Consider the following 16,942-nt stretch of genomic DNA (forward strand, 5'->3'; position numbering starts at 1 on the left):
ATATACACCATAATACCTTCTTATGTATTTGGGGTGGCAATAGGGCGAACGCTAAGACAAGAACAGAAGGAATGGATCGCTTCTCATGCCAGTCCTTTTTGGGGTTTGTCAAGAGTCTGAGATGTGAATTAATACCACTGACTATGCCAGATATGACACTGCCACAGTGTCTCTCATTTCTGCTTGGCAGCCTCATTAAAGAGCCCTCACGCAAAGTGACGTGGGTTGCAGACATTAAGGGTGACCATATTCCCTGCTCAGATGAAGTACAAAACATATTTGCTTGTATTTGCCTTGCGTCTCATATTTCAGTCTGGTTTAGCTGTCTGGGGGGGGTTCTTTCGATATCTGGAGTATGTTACATTACACACATTTAGTAGCCGTGTGAGGGCATGCATGCGAAAAAGTTGAACGATTAATTTGAAGTGTGAAGGAAACGATCTCCGTCTGTGCAGAGGTGAAATGAATGCTGTTTTTAACTCTCAGGAGATTGCCTTCCCCAAGATGGTGGCCAGCTGTTGTCGCTTCCTCTGCTACTTCTGTCGCATCAGTCGTCAGAACCAGAAGGCTATGTTTGACCACCTGAGCTACCTCCTGGAGAACAGCAGCGTGGGGCTGGGTAATCATACACACACACACACACACACACACACACGCACACACACACACTGTGTATGTGTTGCCATGTCCACTTATTAAAGCGAAAAAAGGGGTATTAAGGTATCATTTTACAACCACAATCACGTATTTCAGCTTGCAGTGCTAGCTGTTGGCACAAAAATGAGATATACAATGCTGATGACAGCAACTCAAAGGGGAGTGGCAAATGTTGTGTTACTGTACATACCCAATAAAAATTGGGTAGTTACAACTCTGTGTTTGGTCTCCAGAGCACAATAAAGGTCTCTAATAGCAGTTATGAAATATCCCCACCTGCTGTTTGAGCCACACAATGCTAATTATTATTAATCACTGTAGTTTGTTTGTCCTTAGCTCCTGTTTTTATTTATTATTTCCCTATTCTTTCCATATAAGTCTTATATGCTCACTGACACTACATTTATTTGATACGAATGTACAGTAAAACAGTAATATTGTAAAATATTGCTACAATTGAAAATAGCTTTTTTTCTGTTTTAATATATTTTAAAATGTAATTTATTCCTGAGACTGCAAAGTTGAATTTTCAGAAAGCATTACCGGTACTTCAGCCACATGCTCCCTTTAAAAAAAGGAACTCTTTTATAACGTTATTATTTATTTTACTGTCACTTTAAAACCTTTAAAATCTTTTCTTTAAAACAAACCTTATCCTTAAACCATAAACACTTCCCTTCTAACAAAACTTACGTTGTTGAATAATAGCTTGTGCAGCTGAGAGCACCTGAATCTGCAGGGGTCGTTTCCTATAACAGCACATTAATGAGCAGCTGAGAGCCCACTTACCCCTTTATAGGCCTTATCACCCCCAGATCAATGACAGGACAGATCAGATCAGATCAGATGAAGATCTACAGATGTACAATTTTATGTTAACATTTATTCATGTTGCATATATAGTATTATGCAGCTAAAGTGTTTGTTATTACGTTTTTTGTTAATACAAGCTTACCGACTGGTATGTGAAAAGCAGCAGAATTAGGTTGTAATCAGAAATCCATCCAAATATGCTGAAATGTATGGTTGTAAACAATAATTAATAAAAATGACACTTTATAATTGCTAAACTGTAGATATTTCAGAAAACTTTTCGATTTGCTTAGCATAATATGATAACATGGACAAGAGGATGAGAGACCTAATCGGAAAAAAGGAAAGCCTGCCATCTGTTGGTGATTTTGCCTTATTAAAAATCTGCTATCCCTGTTGGCCAAATGGAAATATGTTCCATATGTTCCACTTTGTTTCCTATTTCTCTAGCTTGCCCTGCGATGAGAGGCTCTACACCTTTAGATGTGGCTGCCTCCTCTGTGATGGACAACAACAGTTTAGCTCTGGCACTCGAGGAACCTGATCTTGAGAAGGTAACAGTTTAACAACAGTATAACATCATCTCTTCTCATAGGACAGCGCTTAGTAAGATTCTATAAAATTACATGGAATTTATATAGAAGAAAAACAAAAAAAAAAACAAAACAGTTTAGCCATACTAAATAAACTTTTGATGGTAAATTTAGGTAGAAAAGTTGAAAGAATATTTAGTAGAGCTTCATCGAATTAAAAAGCAGCATGGATCAAGCTATGGTAATTGATGTATTGTGTTGCACTGCCAAATAATGTTACTGGCTGAATGGTTGCCAGATAAATTTGGCTAATCCAATCTTTAGTGCCATTAGTTTCCTTTTGGATTCTGTCCATGTGTGTTTTCAGGTGGTGACATATCTGGCAGGCTGTGGCTTACAGAACTGCCCAATGCTCATTGCCAGGGGATACCCAGACATTGGCTGGAACCCAATCGAAGGAGAACGCTATTTATCCTTTCTACGGTTTGCTGTCTTTGTCAATGGTTAGTTTATTTGACCACAGAGATGAGTTTTCATGTCTTGTGTCTTGGTTAATGGAAAAGGACTTATATCATTATGTAAACATTATGTTATGTATCACTGCGTATGTTCTGGTCATCTCAGGTGAGAGTGTTGAAGAGAACGCTAATGTAGTGGTGAAGCTTTTGATCAGGCGTCCGGAGTGCTTTGGACCTGCTCTCAGAGGAGAAGGAGGGCAAGGTTTACTCGCGGCCATGAAGGAAGCCATCAAGATCTCAGAAGATCCTGCTTTAGACCTGCCTAAATTACCCGAGGGGGCTGCACCCATGTAAGTTCTTCCATCAGATCTACATTATTTGCCATTTTATGTTGGGTGAATTGAGTTGAAAGCCTGAGCTGTAGTTTGAGTTGTCCTACCACCTCAGGAATGAGCATGCATGACTTAAAATAAACATGTTCCCTCTTTGTTTTGACAGCATTGGAGAGGATGAAGAAGAGGAGGAGGTCGCCCACATGGGCAACTCTATTATGTCTTTCTACTCAGCCCTTATTGATCTTCTGGGCCGCTGTGCACCTGAGATGCATGTGAGTGCTCATTTCTGCCACATTTTATTGATTTACCAAGCTAGGGGCAAAACTTTCAGTTTGCATCACGATAGTGCTCTTGCATTGTACATTGCTTCACTTTAATATTATACCGATGCTGTTTTACAGCTTATAAACAAAGGCAAGGGCGAAGCACTGCGTATCCGTGCCATCCTCCGTTCCTTAGTTCCCACTAAAGATTTGGTGGGAATTATCAGTATTCCACTCAAAATGCCGGTCGTCAATAAAGGTTTGTACATGTCAGTAGATGCCTTTGAAAGTGTCTGAAGACATAATCTCTGAAACTCAGTATGTGCCTAAGATTGATTGATGCTATTACTCTTTTGACGTCATCTTCATCCCTTTGTGTCTCATTATCTGTGCTGCTTGTTCCGGAGTCATTACAACCCTAATGTCTTTTTGTTTTAACTCTCTCGTTTGCTTAGATGGCACTGTGACAGAGCCAGATATGAATGCCAGCTTCTGTCCGGAGCATAAGGCACCTATGGTGCTTTTCCTGGACCGTGTCTATGGTATTGACGATCAGAGCTTCTTGATGCACCTGCTGGAGGTGGGCTTCCTGCCAGACCTGCGAGCATCAGCCTCCTTGGACTCGGTAAGGGTGCTTTGCAGGGCAAAAAAAAGAAAAGTCACAGACATAAATTTATCATGCCTCGTGTGAAAAAGCCAAAAAGGTTCATGTGATGCCAACCGTTTAATATGGTGATTCAGCAGAGGCAAAAAGTGGATAGTGTATGAATATTGAAAAGAACCCATTTAATTTAGCTACAAATTAAGAGTTTATTTTGTGGTTTTGTATTATTAAAATTTTCTTTTTTATTTATTCACATTTAATCAATGTAAGCATTCAACTCATTTACACAATGATTTGTGTTTCTTGTTGTTTGTGCATCCATCAGGAGGTGCTCAGGACCACAGAGACAGCTCTGGCCATGAACCGCTACATTGGATCTGCAGTGCTTCCTCTGTTGACCCGCTGTGCTCATCTGTTCGCTCACACTGAGCACTATGCAACGCTCGTTGACTCTACGCTACACACCATCTATCGCCTCTCAAAGGGCCGATCACTCACCAAGGCCCAGAGAGATGCTATTGATGAATGTCTACTGGCCATTTGCATGTAAGAACCTCTTACATGGCTGGGTTGGTTTCTACAGCTCAGGAAATTAAAATGGCATTTTCGTACTATAGATTACCATACTATTTCCTTTTACGAAATTGCTGGAATGTAGGTTAGGTATCATCTGATGTTATTTATACTTTCTTTAGGCATCTGAGGCCATCAATGCTACAGCAACTTTTACGTCGTCTTGTGTTTGATGTTCCACAGCTTACAGAGTACTGCAAGATGCCCATTCAGGTGAGTTTAGTAAACAGTAAATACTGTATAAGTACACTACTATTCAAAAGTTTTTAAAATGTTTTTGTAAGAAAACTTTTTTTGTTCACCAAGGCTGCATTTATTTGATCAAAACTACTGTAAAACTGTAATATTGTGAAATATTATTACAATCTGAAATAACTTTTTTTTATTTTAATGTATTTATAGTATCATTTATTCCTGTGATAGCAAAGCCTTTAGAAACACAAATAAGTCTGAAACTGAAAGTTGTCAGTGTCACTGACAACTAATTATATCTTCAAGCAACGTTTTTTATTATTATTTATATATTTACATTTACATTTACATTTAATCATTTAGCAGACGCTTTTATCCAAAGCGACTTACAAATGAGAACAATAGAAGCAGTCAGGTCAACAAGAGAGCAACAACAGTATACAAGTGCCATGACAAGTCTCAGTTAGTCTAGTATAGAATGCGTAGGTATATATATATATATATTTTTTTTTTTAATTAAAAGACAAGAAAAGGAAAAGTGCTAGTGTTAGTTGGTTAAGTGCAGGCAAAAAAGATGAGTCTTTAGCTGTTTCTTGAAAATGAGTAAAGACTCAGCTGTACGAATTGAGATTGGGAGGTCATTCCACCAGCTCGGCACAGTCCAGGAAAAGGTCCGTGAGAGTGATTTTGAACTTCTTTGGGATGGCCCCACAAGGCGTCGATCACTTGCAGAGCGCAAACTTCTGGAGGGCACATAAGATTTAACCAATGAGTTTAGGTATGTTGGTGCCATGCCAGTGGTCGTCTTGTAGGCTAGCATCAGTACCTTGAATTTGATGCGAGCGGCTACTGGTAGCCAGTGTAACCTGATGAGGAGAGGAGTAACGTGAGCTTTTTTTGGCTCATTGAAGACAACCCTTGCTGCTGCATTCTGGATCAATTGCAGAGGCTTGACAGTACATGCAGGAAGGCCCGCCAGGAGAGCATTACAATAGTCCAGTATGGAGAGAACAAGAGCTTGGACAAGAAGTTGGGTTGCTTGCTCTGACAGGAAGGGTCTAATCTTCCTAATGTTGTATAAGACAAACCTGCAGGACCGGGTCGTTGTAGCAATGTGGTCTGTGAAGCTTAACTGATGATCCATCACAACTCCTAGGTTTCTAGCTGTCCTCGAAGGAGTAATGGTTGATGAGCCCAGCTGTATAGAGAAGTTGTGATGAAGCAATGGGTTAGCTGGAATCACCAGGAGTTCTGTCTTCGTAAGGTTAAGCTGAAGGTGATGGTCATTCATCCAGCTAGAGAATAAATTGATAAATATATTATTTATCAACGGTGAAAACAGTTGTGCTTCTTAATATCTCTGTGGAAATCCTGATAAATTATTTCAGGATTCTTTGATTAATAGAATGTTGAAAAGAACAGCGTTCAGTTAAAATAGAAATGTTTTGAAACTTTTACATTCACTTTTGCTCATTTGAATGCATCCTTACTAAATAAAAGAAATAATTTCTTTCAAAAAAACTAAAATACACTAAACCCAAATGGAAGTGTACAATTAATCCTTTTTACTATTTGGTTACATTATTAATTTGAATAAGGCCTCCAGATAAAAATTCCCTAAACAGTTGGGCAGTAAAATGGTGCATATTCATTATCATTCTTTTGAATGCAACACAACATATTTCTGTGGAAATTACTATGGAAATTCCAACTTATTCACCAAACTAAGCACTATTTTCATGATGCAATTATTGTGGTCTTTTAATGATATTAAAAAGATGTTTATCTACATTTGCTGTTGATCATGGCAGCAACAAAAATAAATAAATAAATAAATAAATTCAATATTCTTACTCTAGATAATGAGGGATATTTAACACAACCTGTTTTAAGAGTATAATTTAAAGTATTCTGATCTGTTTACTCTTGCAGCTGTTGACCAATCACTATGAGCAGAACTGGAAGTACTACTGTCTGCCAACAGGCCTGGGCAGCTACGGGATGGCATCAGAGGAGGAACTCCACCTCACCAAAAAACTCTTCTGGGGACTTTTTGATGCTCTTTCTCAAAAGGTACAAGTATGCTTCAGTATAAATCTGGGCTGTCTGTTAAGCAAACAATGTATTCAAATAAACAGTTGTTTTTTTATGCGAATAAGTAAAGCTGTTAAATTACCTAAAATGTTTTGTCTTTGTTCACTCAACCTCATGCCATTTCAAACCTGTATGACTTTCTTTTTAGAGATTGCTCTGTTATTTTTTTTTTTTTTTGTGCACACATCAGTGGTCACCAAAGTTGTTTGGTTACCAACAATTTCCAAAATATCTTTTGTGTTCCACAGGAGAAAGAAAGTCACACCGGTTTAGAAAGACACAAAGGATCGACAGAGTTTAAATGTTTGGGTTAATAGAAAATGTTTATATTTACTGCAAAAGCCCCCACATTAAGATCATTCGAAAACTATATTATTAAATTATATTGTTGTGACACAAACATTCATAGAATAGACTTGGAAGTCTGCAAAAGTCTGCATTTTGGTAAAATCTCTTACTATAGAAATAATGTATAATTAAAGGGGCATGATTATTTCTGTTCATTAATAATCAGATTATTTTTATACAATTTATTTTATTTTGATGTAAATGAAAACATATTTAACTAAGAACGTAATTTAATGATTAAAACACCAAACTGAAAGCACCACTATAAACTGTACAAACCTGACTCCATTGTCTGTTTCACAGAAATATGATGCAGAGCTTTTTAAAATGGCCATGCCATGTCTGAGTGCCATAGCTGGTGCCATACCACCTGATTATGTCGACTCCAGCCCAGGTTCCACATTAGTTAAGCAGGCCTCTATGGATGCACAAGGCAACTTCGACCCCCAGCCTATTAACACTGCGAAGTAAGTACCACTGAAATGCTGGCCATGAAACCACATGTAGAAATCCTTTCATTTGACCTTTCAGTGGACTTCACAACATAATCTTTGTCTTTTAGCATCTCGCTGCCTGAAAAGCTAGATTACATAGCAAGCAAGTTTGCTGAGCATTCCCATGAGAAATGGTCTTCTGAGAAGGTTAGACATTGTTAAAACTCATCCAATTAATCTCGATCTATTCTTCTGTTGAATTAGACAAAGCATGACTGCTTGTTTTATCTTGTATGGTGATAGATCGCTCTTGGCTGGAGTGCGGGAGATAAAGTAGACGACAAAGCTAAAACTCATCCACTTCTGAAAGCGTACAAAGCACTGAGTGAAAAGGTACACATAAAACCGGATCACATTCTTCCATATTGATTTTTGTCTCTAACACAAATGCCAGTTTCAAAGGATGAATTTTCATCTCTTTAAATTTGTCGCTTTGCACAGGAAAGGGAGACTTACCGCTATCCTGTGAAAGAGACTCTGAAGAGCATGTTGGCAATGGGATGGAACATTGAGAGGACCAAAGAAGGAGAGGCCATGTTCCAGCAAAGGGAAACAGAAAAACAGCGCAAGATATCAGAGTCCTCTCAGGTAATGTTAGACAGCAGGAAGGTGCTTAATTCTTTGTAGTGTCTGTCAACAAATCAAAGCATTTAGCACATTTTGTTGCCTCGTCTCCACTTTACAGGGTGAATTTAGTCCAGCCCCACAAGATTTGGAAAATGTTATTCTATCAAGAGAACTACAGGTAAGTGTGAATCGAATTGTTACAAACACTGCCTATTTCGGATATTAAAGTGTTACCCATATTTCATATGTTGTGTATTAAATCTGTATTTTCATTGAAATCATTTCAACAGGCAATGGTTGAAACAGTTGCAGAAAATTACCACAACATTTGGGCAAAGAAGAAGAAAAAGGAACTTGACAGTAAAGGTGAAGCTTTTTTTTTTTTTTTTAGTTTGGCTCAATCCTGTCTTAGCTGTCCCAGATGCATTGACTAACTGTGTGTTGTCAACAAAAGGAGGAGGAAGTCATCCATTGTTGGTACCGTACGACACACTGACAGCAAAAGAGAAGTACAGAGATCGAGAGAAGGCCCAAGAACTCTTTAAATTCCTGCAGGTCAATGGATATGCCATCAGCAGGTCAGTGTTCTCTTAAAAATATATTAGAAATTGTAATAATAATAATAATAGTGCTTCAATGTTTGTACCCTGTGTAATATAATATGTTTGACTTTCAGGAAATTATTGCTATTTTTGTATTACAAACAATTATGGTACTTTGTTAATTTCCAGTCTGGGTCTTAAAACAAATCCAGAACCACTATACCACAGGATGTTTGCATTAGTATGTGATCTCTTTATTAACGTTTTCCTGTGCATACGCAGGGGTCTGAAGGACATAGAGCAGGATTCCTCTTCTATGGAAAAGAGGATTGCCTATAAGTTCCTCAAGAGGCTCTTGAAATATGTAGATTCTGCACAGGAGTTTATCGCCCATCTTGGTGAGAAAAACTGATGAATATAACAGATTGATGGACTAATAACATATCAAGCTGAACAGTTGTTTTCTCTGCATAACTTTTTCAGAGGCTTTGGCTACCAGTGGGAAGACAGAAAAATCTCCTCATGATCAAGAGATCAAGTTCTTTGCTAAGGCAGTGTTCAGTTTTCAAGCAAACACTTTCTTACGCAGAAGTTTAATATTCCACCGAAGTTAAAGGCCAGTTCTTTTTTTCTTGATTGCTTACAATGCAGGTGCTGCTTCCCCTCATAGACCTGTACTTCAAGAACCACTGCTTGTACTTCCTGTCATCTCCCAGTATCAACCTGAGCAGCAGTGGCTATGCATCTAACAAAGAGAAGGAGATGATCACCAGGTGCTGCCAAATTATCCACAATATATAAATGCATACTGAAAAAATGTAATAATACTTAATGTGATAACTTTCAACATATAATAGTCTAAACATATTTATCCAGGATGTGTCAGAATCCCTATTCCTTCAGTGTATATACAGAATTCAGTGCAGACTTTTCAACTTTTCATGAGGTGGTACCTACATTTTAAGCCTTCAAGCTTGGAGTTCTCTGACATTTGTTTGCATATTCGGATGCAAGGATTGTTTTATGTACATTCATGCTAACTTGAATCATTCTTCCTTAGTCTATTCTGTAAGCTGGCAGCCCTTGTCAGACATAGAATATCACTCTTTGGTAAGACTTCTCAAGAGTATTCAAATGCTTTTTATAACTGAGCTTCATTTTGCCTGACGAATCTCATTCCACAACTTTAAGACTCTCTGTTCTTTCAGGAAGTGACTCCACCACCATGGTGAGCTGCTTGCACATCCTGTCACGCTCACTGGACTTCAGGTAGTGAGAAAATCTCAGTGCAGCCTGAATCATTGACCAGCTAACGATGGTTAATGCTTCAGTCGTTTTAAAATGATTCTGTTATGACCCGTAGGACTGTGATGAAGTCCGGCTCAGAGCTGGTGAAGGCTGGTGTCAGGACGTTCTTTGAGAATGCAGCAGAAGACCTGGAGAAGACACTGGAGAACTTGAAGTTGGGGAAGTTGGGTCAGTCACGCACCCAGATGAAGGGTGTTACCCAGATCATCAGCTACACCTCAGCGGCCCTGCTGCCCATCCTGACGGTTCTCTTTCAGCATATCACCCAACACCAGTTCGGAGCAGAGCTGCTATGTGAGTCAGGTGTTTTTTGACCTACAGTATGATGTTTGTTTTCATGAGTCGATTCTTAAAACATCTCATAATGAGAAACTTATGTAAAAAAAAGAATCATTAAATTGAGAATCTTCATTAAAATGAAACGTTTTTTTTATAATGACTTATCATCTCTTAATAATGAGGAATTAAGTTATTATTAAAAGAAAGTCTTGCATTAATATGAGATACTAAGTCATAATTGTCCTCAGTATTAATTATGGGAAGATACCTGTATGCTTAGTTATTATTGTGAGAAAACAATCTCAATTTAATGAGATGCTAAGCCATAATTATAAGGAAGTTTTTCATTATGCTGACTTCCAGAATTATATATTTTTCCAGAGTTTATATTTATTACTGAACTGCTACATAAATGGGATAAACAGGCAACAAGGAAACAGGAATTCTCAAAGAGAATTAATTAAAAAGTTTGTGTAAGCACACGTTTTGCAAGAGTTACTTTTTTCAATGTATTTGTATCCAAATTATCTCATATTTTTGTGAAAAGTACTAAAATAATATTTAATGTAAAGAACCAGAATCATTAGGAGATGGATCTCAATGCCTACTTCAATATGCCATATATTTCTCAAAAGAATTGTATTTGTATGTTTCAGTGGATGACATTCAGCTGTCCTGCTACCGCATCCTGACCAGCCTCTACTCTTTGGGCACTGGCAAGAACCTCTATGTGGAAAAGTACAAAAAAACTTCTTTTCTGAGGGAACTTTTGGTTTTGTTCTCTGTCTGTTTCTTCATGAAACTGAGACGATTATGTTGGGTTTTTACAGACAGCTTCCAGTTCTGGGTGAATGTTTATCCACACTGGTTGGAGCCATGCCTGTTGCCTTCCTGGAGCCCCACCTAAATATGCACAACCCTCAATCTGTCTTCAACACCAAGACACCAAGAGAACGAGCTAGTGAGTATATTCGGCAGGATCGGAGACTATTTGAAATCTTCGGGTGTTCGTTGAGAAACCATATAATGAAAATATGGTTCATTTGCAGCCAATCATAATAAGCAGATTGATCTTTTGATGACAGTGGCATTCTTTTTTTCTTTTTTTTTAAACGAAAAACATAATTTATTAAATTCACTGCCTTAATACTGAATAATTTTACAGTTTTGAGCATGCCAGACACTGTGGATGAGATGTGTCCTGAGATGCCTCATCTGGACGGCCTGATGAAGGACATTGGCGACATTTCTGAATCCGGAGCACGCTACACAGAGATGCCACAGGTCATTGAGGTCATGCTGCCCATGTTGTGTAACTATCTGTCTTATTGGTGGGCAAAAGGCCCAGAAAACTCCCCAGTTGATACCAATTGCTGCACAACTGTCACATCTGAGCATCTCAGCCTAATCCTGGGCAATATCCTTAAGATTCTCAATAACAACCTTGGAATTGAAAATGCCCCTTGGATGAAAAGACTTGCAGGTGAGGGAGAACTTGAACTGATAGTGATTAGCATGCTTTGATACAGGATGATTGCAATGCCTTCTCAAATATCTGTAAACTCTCTTCTATGTAGTATATAGCCAGCCTATCATTAGCAAGGCTAGCCCAGATCTTCTTAGAATGCATTTCCTGCCCACACTTGAGAAACTGAAGAAGAAAACAGTGAAGGTAGTGGCTGAAGAGGAGCTGCTGAGGGCTGAAAGCAGGGCAGACACTCAGGAAGCTGAACTGCAGATTCTGGATGAGTTTGCTGTTCTCTGCAGGGATCTGTATGCCTTCTATCCAATGCTCATTCGTTATGTAGACAACAACAGGTATTACACCGCGACCTGAAAGGAAACTGCTAAACAATTTTGATGGCAACTGCAAATACTTTAACCCAGTACATATGAAACTATTAAAGTTTAATTGCTGCTAAAAAGTGGTACAATCAACAGAGATAAGTTAATTGCACTTTTGTTCATAAGTTAATTTGACTTTTGACTAGATCCAAATGGTTGAAGGAGCCAGATTCGGATTCAACTGAACTTTTCAAAATGGTGTCAGAGATTTTCATCCTTTGGTGTAAATCTCACGTAAGTTCTCCGTATGTCTCCATCCAATATTTTCAAGAATTTGCAATTATTTCAAGATATCCAGAGCTTATTTCTGCTCTTTGTTCATAGAACTTTAAAAGGGAAGAGCAAAATTTTGTGGTGCAAAATGAAATTAACAACCTGGCGTTCCTCACTGGAGACAGCAAGACGAAGATGTCAAAGGTAAGTGTGATATTTAGTAATTGCTAGCTATAGGTAATTGGAGCTAAAGAGGAAATATCTTCAGTGTTAATGAAAACAAAAAGGCATTAGAATAGCTACAGCCATGTGTTTTATGTGTGATATATTGCTTTTTAAAAACCAGTCTGGAGGTCAGGACCAAGAGAGAAGAGGAAAAAGGAGAAGAGGAGAGTTGTACTCCATCCAGACTTCCCTTATCATAGCAGCTCACAAGAAGATGCTGCCCATTGGTCTGAACATGTGCACTCCTGGAGACCAGGAGCTCATTTCCCTTGCCAAGATCCGTTACAGTCTGGTGAGTGTGATCCTTGTTGCCTTAGATATGCTTTATTGGAGATCTACAGAACAAACCTCTTAACAATTTCCCCTCTTTAACAGAAAGACACAGATGATGAGGTTAAGGATTACCTGAGGAAGAACCTCCATCTTCAGGAGAAGGTCTGGAGAAACAAATCACAATGCTGAAGTATTAGCATACCTGACAACACACCCGTTTTTCCCGGGAGTCTCCTGTATTTCAGTCTCCTGTTTTTCCATCTCCCACACCCTTCCAGCTTTGTTTGAAACTCCCATAATTTGCGTGGCCCAAACCTCGTTATATGAAGGATCGCATCAATATATTATCCCAAGGTTGTCTAGTTGCCTGATCTTGTATGAAACACATCGTACTCACACAATCGATACATCATGCAAATTTCAACCCATTTGTGACCTCAACCTGGCAACCTAAAACCCAGTTGCGCTGTTGATGTTTGCACAGGTAGCATATGTGAGAATCAAGTGCAATGGGAGGAGAAGACTTGGGTGGTGCTCCGTCTCAAAAAAAAAAAGTCTATGCATGACCTGGTGTTTTATTCGTATCTGAAATGGAGTGCTAAACACTCTCATGCTGTTTATGTTTCATTCATAATCGGTTTACATATGGTTTATGTCTGTTTTTCAAGTAAATCCAGGTAATAAATAAAGTATCTGAATGATGCAGAGCATTTATAACATTAACCTACAGTATAGAAACTAAACAATATATTATCTGCCTTATTCTGTGATAAAAAAGTATATTGTATAAACAAATCAATCCAGTTAAAACAGATAAAAAAAAAAACGTACAATTAGACCCAAAAATCCCCCCCCCCCGCCCAACTACCACCACTGGAGGACTCACGGATTTTGCCGTCCAGGTATGCTTATTGGTGTTTCTTGTCCCATCGTAGTCAGCAGATCCAGCAGTGCAGTGGCAGGTGAATCTCTACAAAGATGTTGTGGTGAAGAGTGAGGGACCCCCAGACCCAGAACATAATGTGGAGAGAGTTCAGGCCATCTCCGCTGCTGTCTACCACCTTGATCAGGTACAGCAGGCATAAAAATGAAATCCACTCATGATATGTAATGTCATTTCCTCATCTGCCCACACTGTGTCAGCAAACTTATTAATTGGTTAACACTTCACAGTAAAGTTCAGTTTGTTAACTTTTGGTATCATGAACTAACAATGAGCAACACTTTTAAAATATGTATTAATCTTGGTTAATGTTCATTTCTACACATATGTTTTTAACATTTTATTTAGGGCTAAGAAAAATCATTAATTTATGTGATTAATATTTGTACATGTTAAAGATTTTTTTTCTTTATTTTCTCCACATCCTTTGGCTAGCATTACAGTATATGATCACGTTATCTGTGTTGTGTTCATGTTTTAGGTTCACTTAAATTAAAAATTAATTTATAAAAATATTTATATATAAACATTTATAAAAAAATATGTTATGACTTTTAAAAGTTATAATATTTTTAACGTTCTGTAATTGTTAATAAATTAAAAATAAAACCTATATAATGTGCCTGTAATTCATAGTTAGGCCTAGTTTGTAAAAATATGCCATTAAACAAATATATTTATTATATTTGTAATATATTTAATATATCCAATATTTATAATACTGAATTTATGTTGTTTCTACATCAGTTTGGAGATTCAATGTGAAAATATATTTATAATTACAAATCTTAATGTAATCTTAATTTATCAAGATTAATCACATAATAATTTTTTTTAAATTAATAAACACCTAGATTAATATATGTTTATTGTTAGTCAATGATACCTGATGATACCTGACCACTACTTCTGATAAAATAACAAATTGTGATTTATTTACCCAAAGATGTTACAGTATCTTGATCAGTCTTGTACTGCCTATTTTTGTCTTCAACAGCGAGTAGATGAATACATTTTACTTTATAACACTAGGAAATAAAACATTTATTTGTATAAAATTTTACATATATTTAACTCTCAGGTTGAACAGCCGCTGAGGAACAAGAAGATGGTGTTTCAAAAATTGCTGTCAAAGCAAAGAAAGCGTGCCGTGGTGGCCTGTTTCCGCATGGCACCACTCTACAACTTACCAAGGTATGTCCTTGGAAACCTTTAAATTAGAATTACAGCTTTGCAATATTCATTCACAGCATTCAGCTTTAAAATATACTGACTCAATAGGAACTTCTGAAAGTTTCCTTGATAGCTATTCCTTCCTTCCAAATGCACCTGAATGCATTCTATACTCCCTCTATCCTGTTTAAATGTGCTGCAAAGTGTTTTACTTGGTGCTTTTCCGTGCTCCTTTCTTCCTCCTCCTAAAACCTGTGCCTTTCTGTTGTCTCCATAACACACTTCAGATACAAAAATAATAATTACTTCCTGAATGGCTATCGGTACGTTTGGCTGGAAAAGGTGTACCATACCTCCAGCTTTGATCGTCTGTTCTCCATGCTAACGGTAATGTCAGACTAAGAGAACTCATGATCCCAACCTCCTCGTCCTCCTCATCCTCTTCCATTCTCCAAGCTAAGGGCTGAGCACAAGCATACAGTTAGCGCCACCACTCTGAATGGTCACCTTCGTTTTTTTCCGAGTCTCTTTGCTTTTATGTAGCGACGGGAAGTTTCAGGGTGGGTAGAATGTTCTTGACCTTAAGAGTTCTTTGTGCAGCAGTGATCATTTAAATGGTAGCTTTCATGGACTTCCTCATTAAGGTGACCAGTCAGATGAGGCCATGGAATGTACATCTTCCTCTCACACCTCCTTCCTTCATCTTCCTTTTAACCTCCCTCTCCCCCCCACTCTTCAGGCATCGCTCAATTAACCTCTTCCTCAGTGGGTATCAGAGACTTTGGATAGAGACAGAGGAGTACTCCTTTGAGGAGAAGCTAGTGCAGGACCTGGCAGTAAGTACCGGGCTGGCATCAGCGCTGCCCCGTGTGCTGTGTGTGCCCGCTGGTGCCTTCTCGGCGGCTGAATGCACTGTGGCCAGCACCGTGCCCGCTAAGGTGCGGGAGCACGTCTCTGCCCGCCTCATGTACTCATCCTGGCCTGTGTTCAGCTCTGCTGGTTACGTGACACACTACCGACCGAGGCACAGCAGCCAAGGCATGCATGACTTTCGGCTGAGCCTCAGTTCCCGCCATCTCACTAGAAAAGCAGTTCGTTTCGGCGCAGCTGTGGTAAGAGGAGCAGACGTTTCCCGCGACGCTCTGCTTTGTTCTTTGGGTGTCGTCTTTCTTTCGTAAGTCTCGTTTGTTGTGCGAGTCAGTGGCATGTTCACCTCATGTAGAGATCATGTGTCAGCTGAAGTTCAGTCTGCAGTGTAAATCGACCCATTTGATTTGCACGTCCTAATTAAGAATATATTCAATAATGATCAGGAATTATTTTGAGTCCTGATTAAATATTTAATTGACTGGAATAAATTCTTAATGTTATTGTTATTAATGGTAAACACTGATAATTTGGCACTCATTCACATCTTGTGAGGACACCCATTTATTAATATTTGTTTAATAATGAAAAAATCTGTTTTCAATCAGTGTTTATTTCGTTGACGAATAATTTTCGTCATAATGTTCGCCAAAAAAAAATGCACTGACAAGACGACAACGAACTGAAACTCTTTTTAAATGACAAAAACTATGAAGGAAATAAATTGACATTTTCGTCAATGAATAAAAGTGAGATGAAAATGTTAGGAAGGGACGATTTCAGAATGAATCGGCTGTGTGGTTAGGAGGTTAGATGCGTACATATGAACCGGCGGGACATAAGCTAAAATACACTTGCTGCATGTTTCATAAAACGTTCAAAATGTCAATATGTGGGAGTACGAGAAGAGTAGATATACAGATAAATCTGACGACGCAAGAGAGAACTCAATTCGATCCAGTTTTCTGAGTGCAGACACTGATCCAAAAACAGAAAGTTCGTTTCAAAGCACACGAGTACTCTTTCGCATTGCATGAATTACACACAAAATTATATCGAATTGTCCGTTTTGACGATTATTCGTGTAAGTGAACATAGACAGTAGGGAGAAAGTGTATCAGGGCATTGCATCCGTGCAAGGGACAGCAGCCTAATTTAGTAAAATAAAAAAACTTTAGTAGCCCTAACGATTAATCTAAATTTATTTATATAAATAAATATGTCTGCTTGAAAGAATGGAAAATATGGTAAACAAGTTGCTATAAAGAATGCATAATTAGCCTAGGTATCTCATTAAAACAAAGACCATGTTCTTGTTCTTTATGAGAAGTGTATTTATTTAA

At 38.2% G+C, this 16,942-nt stretch overlaps 1 protein-coding gene across 1 annotated transcript in view; it reads left to right on the forward strand.

Annotated features, from left to right (window-relative positions):
* The window catches only part of ryr3 (ryanodine receptor 3), an 80,826-nt gene that overhangs the window by 47,679 nt on the left and 16,205 nt on the right, over nt 1-16,942 (forward strand). The window contains exons 41-74 of the mRNA XM_059512712.1: nt 487-619; nt 1,921-2,024; nt 2,371-2,506; nt 2,628-2,811; nt 2,960-3,068; nt 3,198-3,318; nt 3,515-3,684; nt 3,989-4,209; nt 4,359-4,449; nt 6,361-6,501; nt 7,174-7,337; nt 7,433-7,511; nt 7,608-7,697; nt 7,806-7,952; nt 8,050-8,109; nt 8,222-8,297; nt 8,386-8,509; nt 8,756-8,871; nt 8,957-9,024; nt 9,125-9,246; nt 9,534-9,583; nt 9,682-9,742; nt 9,837-10,075; nt 10,717-10,798; nt 10,891-11,021; nt 11,226-11,543; nt 11,638-11,878; nt 12,052-12,139; nt 12,230-12,322; nt 12,465-12,635; nt 12,719-12,778; nt 13,552-13,686; nt 14,641-14,753; nt 15,472-15,568. Of these exons, the coding sequence (XP_059368695.1) occupies nt 487-619; nt 1,921-2,024; nt 2,371-2,506; nt 2,628-2,811; nt 2,960-3,068; nt 3,198-3,318; nt 3,515-3,684; nt 3,989-4,209; nt 4,359-4,449; nt 6,361-6,501; nt 7,174-7,337; nt 7,433-7,511; nt 7,608-7,697; nt 7,806-7,952; nt 8,050-8,109; nt 8,222-8,297; nt 8,386-8,509; nt 8,756-8,871; nt 8,957-9,024; nt 9,125-9,246; nt 9,534-9,583; nt 9,682-9,742; nt 9,837-10,075; nt 10,717-10,798; nt 10,891-11,021; nt 11,226-11,543; nt 11,638-11,878; nt 12,052-12,139; nt 12,230-12,322; nt 12,465-12,635; nt 12,719-12,778; nt 13,552-13,686; nt 14,641-14,753; nt 15,472-15,568 (4,335 nt within the window). The remainder of the gene's footprint in view (nt 1-486; nt 620-1,920; nt 2,025-2,370; nt 2,507-2,627; nt 2,812-2,959; nt 3,069-3,197; nt 3,319-3,514; nt 3,685-3,988; nt 4,210-4,358; nt 4,450-6,360; nt 6,502-7,173; nt 7,338-7,432; nt 7,512-7,607; nt 7,698-7,805; nt 7,953-8,049; nt 8,110-8,221; nt 8,298-8,385; nt 8,510-8,755; nt 8,872-8,956; nt 9,025-9,124; nt 9,247-9,533; nt 9,584-9,681; nt 9,743-9,836; nt 10,076-10,716; nt 10,799-10,890; nt 11,022-11,225; nt 11,544-11,637; nt 11,879-12,051; nt 12,140-12,229; nt 12,323-12,464; nt 12,636-12,718; nt 12,779-13,551; nt 13,687-14,640; nt 14,754-15,471; nt 15,569-16,942) is intronic.

The sequence above is a fragment of the Carassius carassius genome, chromosome 27, assembly GCF_963082965.1.
Source record: "Carassius carassius chromosome 27, fCarCar2.1, whole genome shotgun sequence".
In the NCBI taxonomy this organism is placed as follows: Eukaryota; Metazoa; Chordata; class Actinopteri; order Cypriniformes; family Cyprinidae; genus Carassius; species Carassius carassius.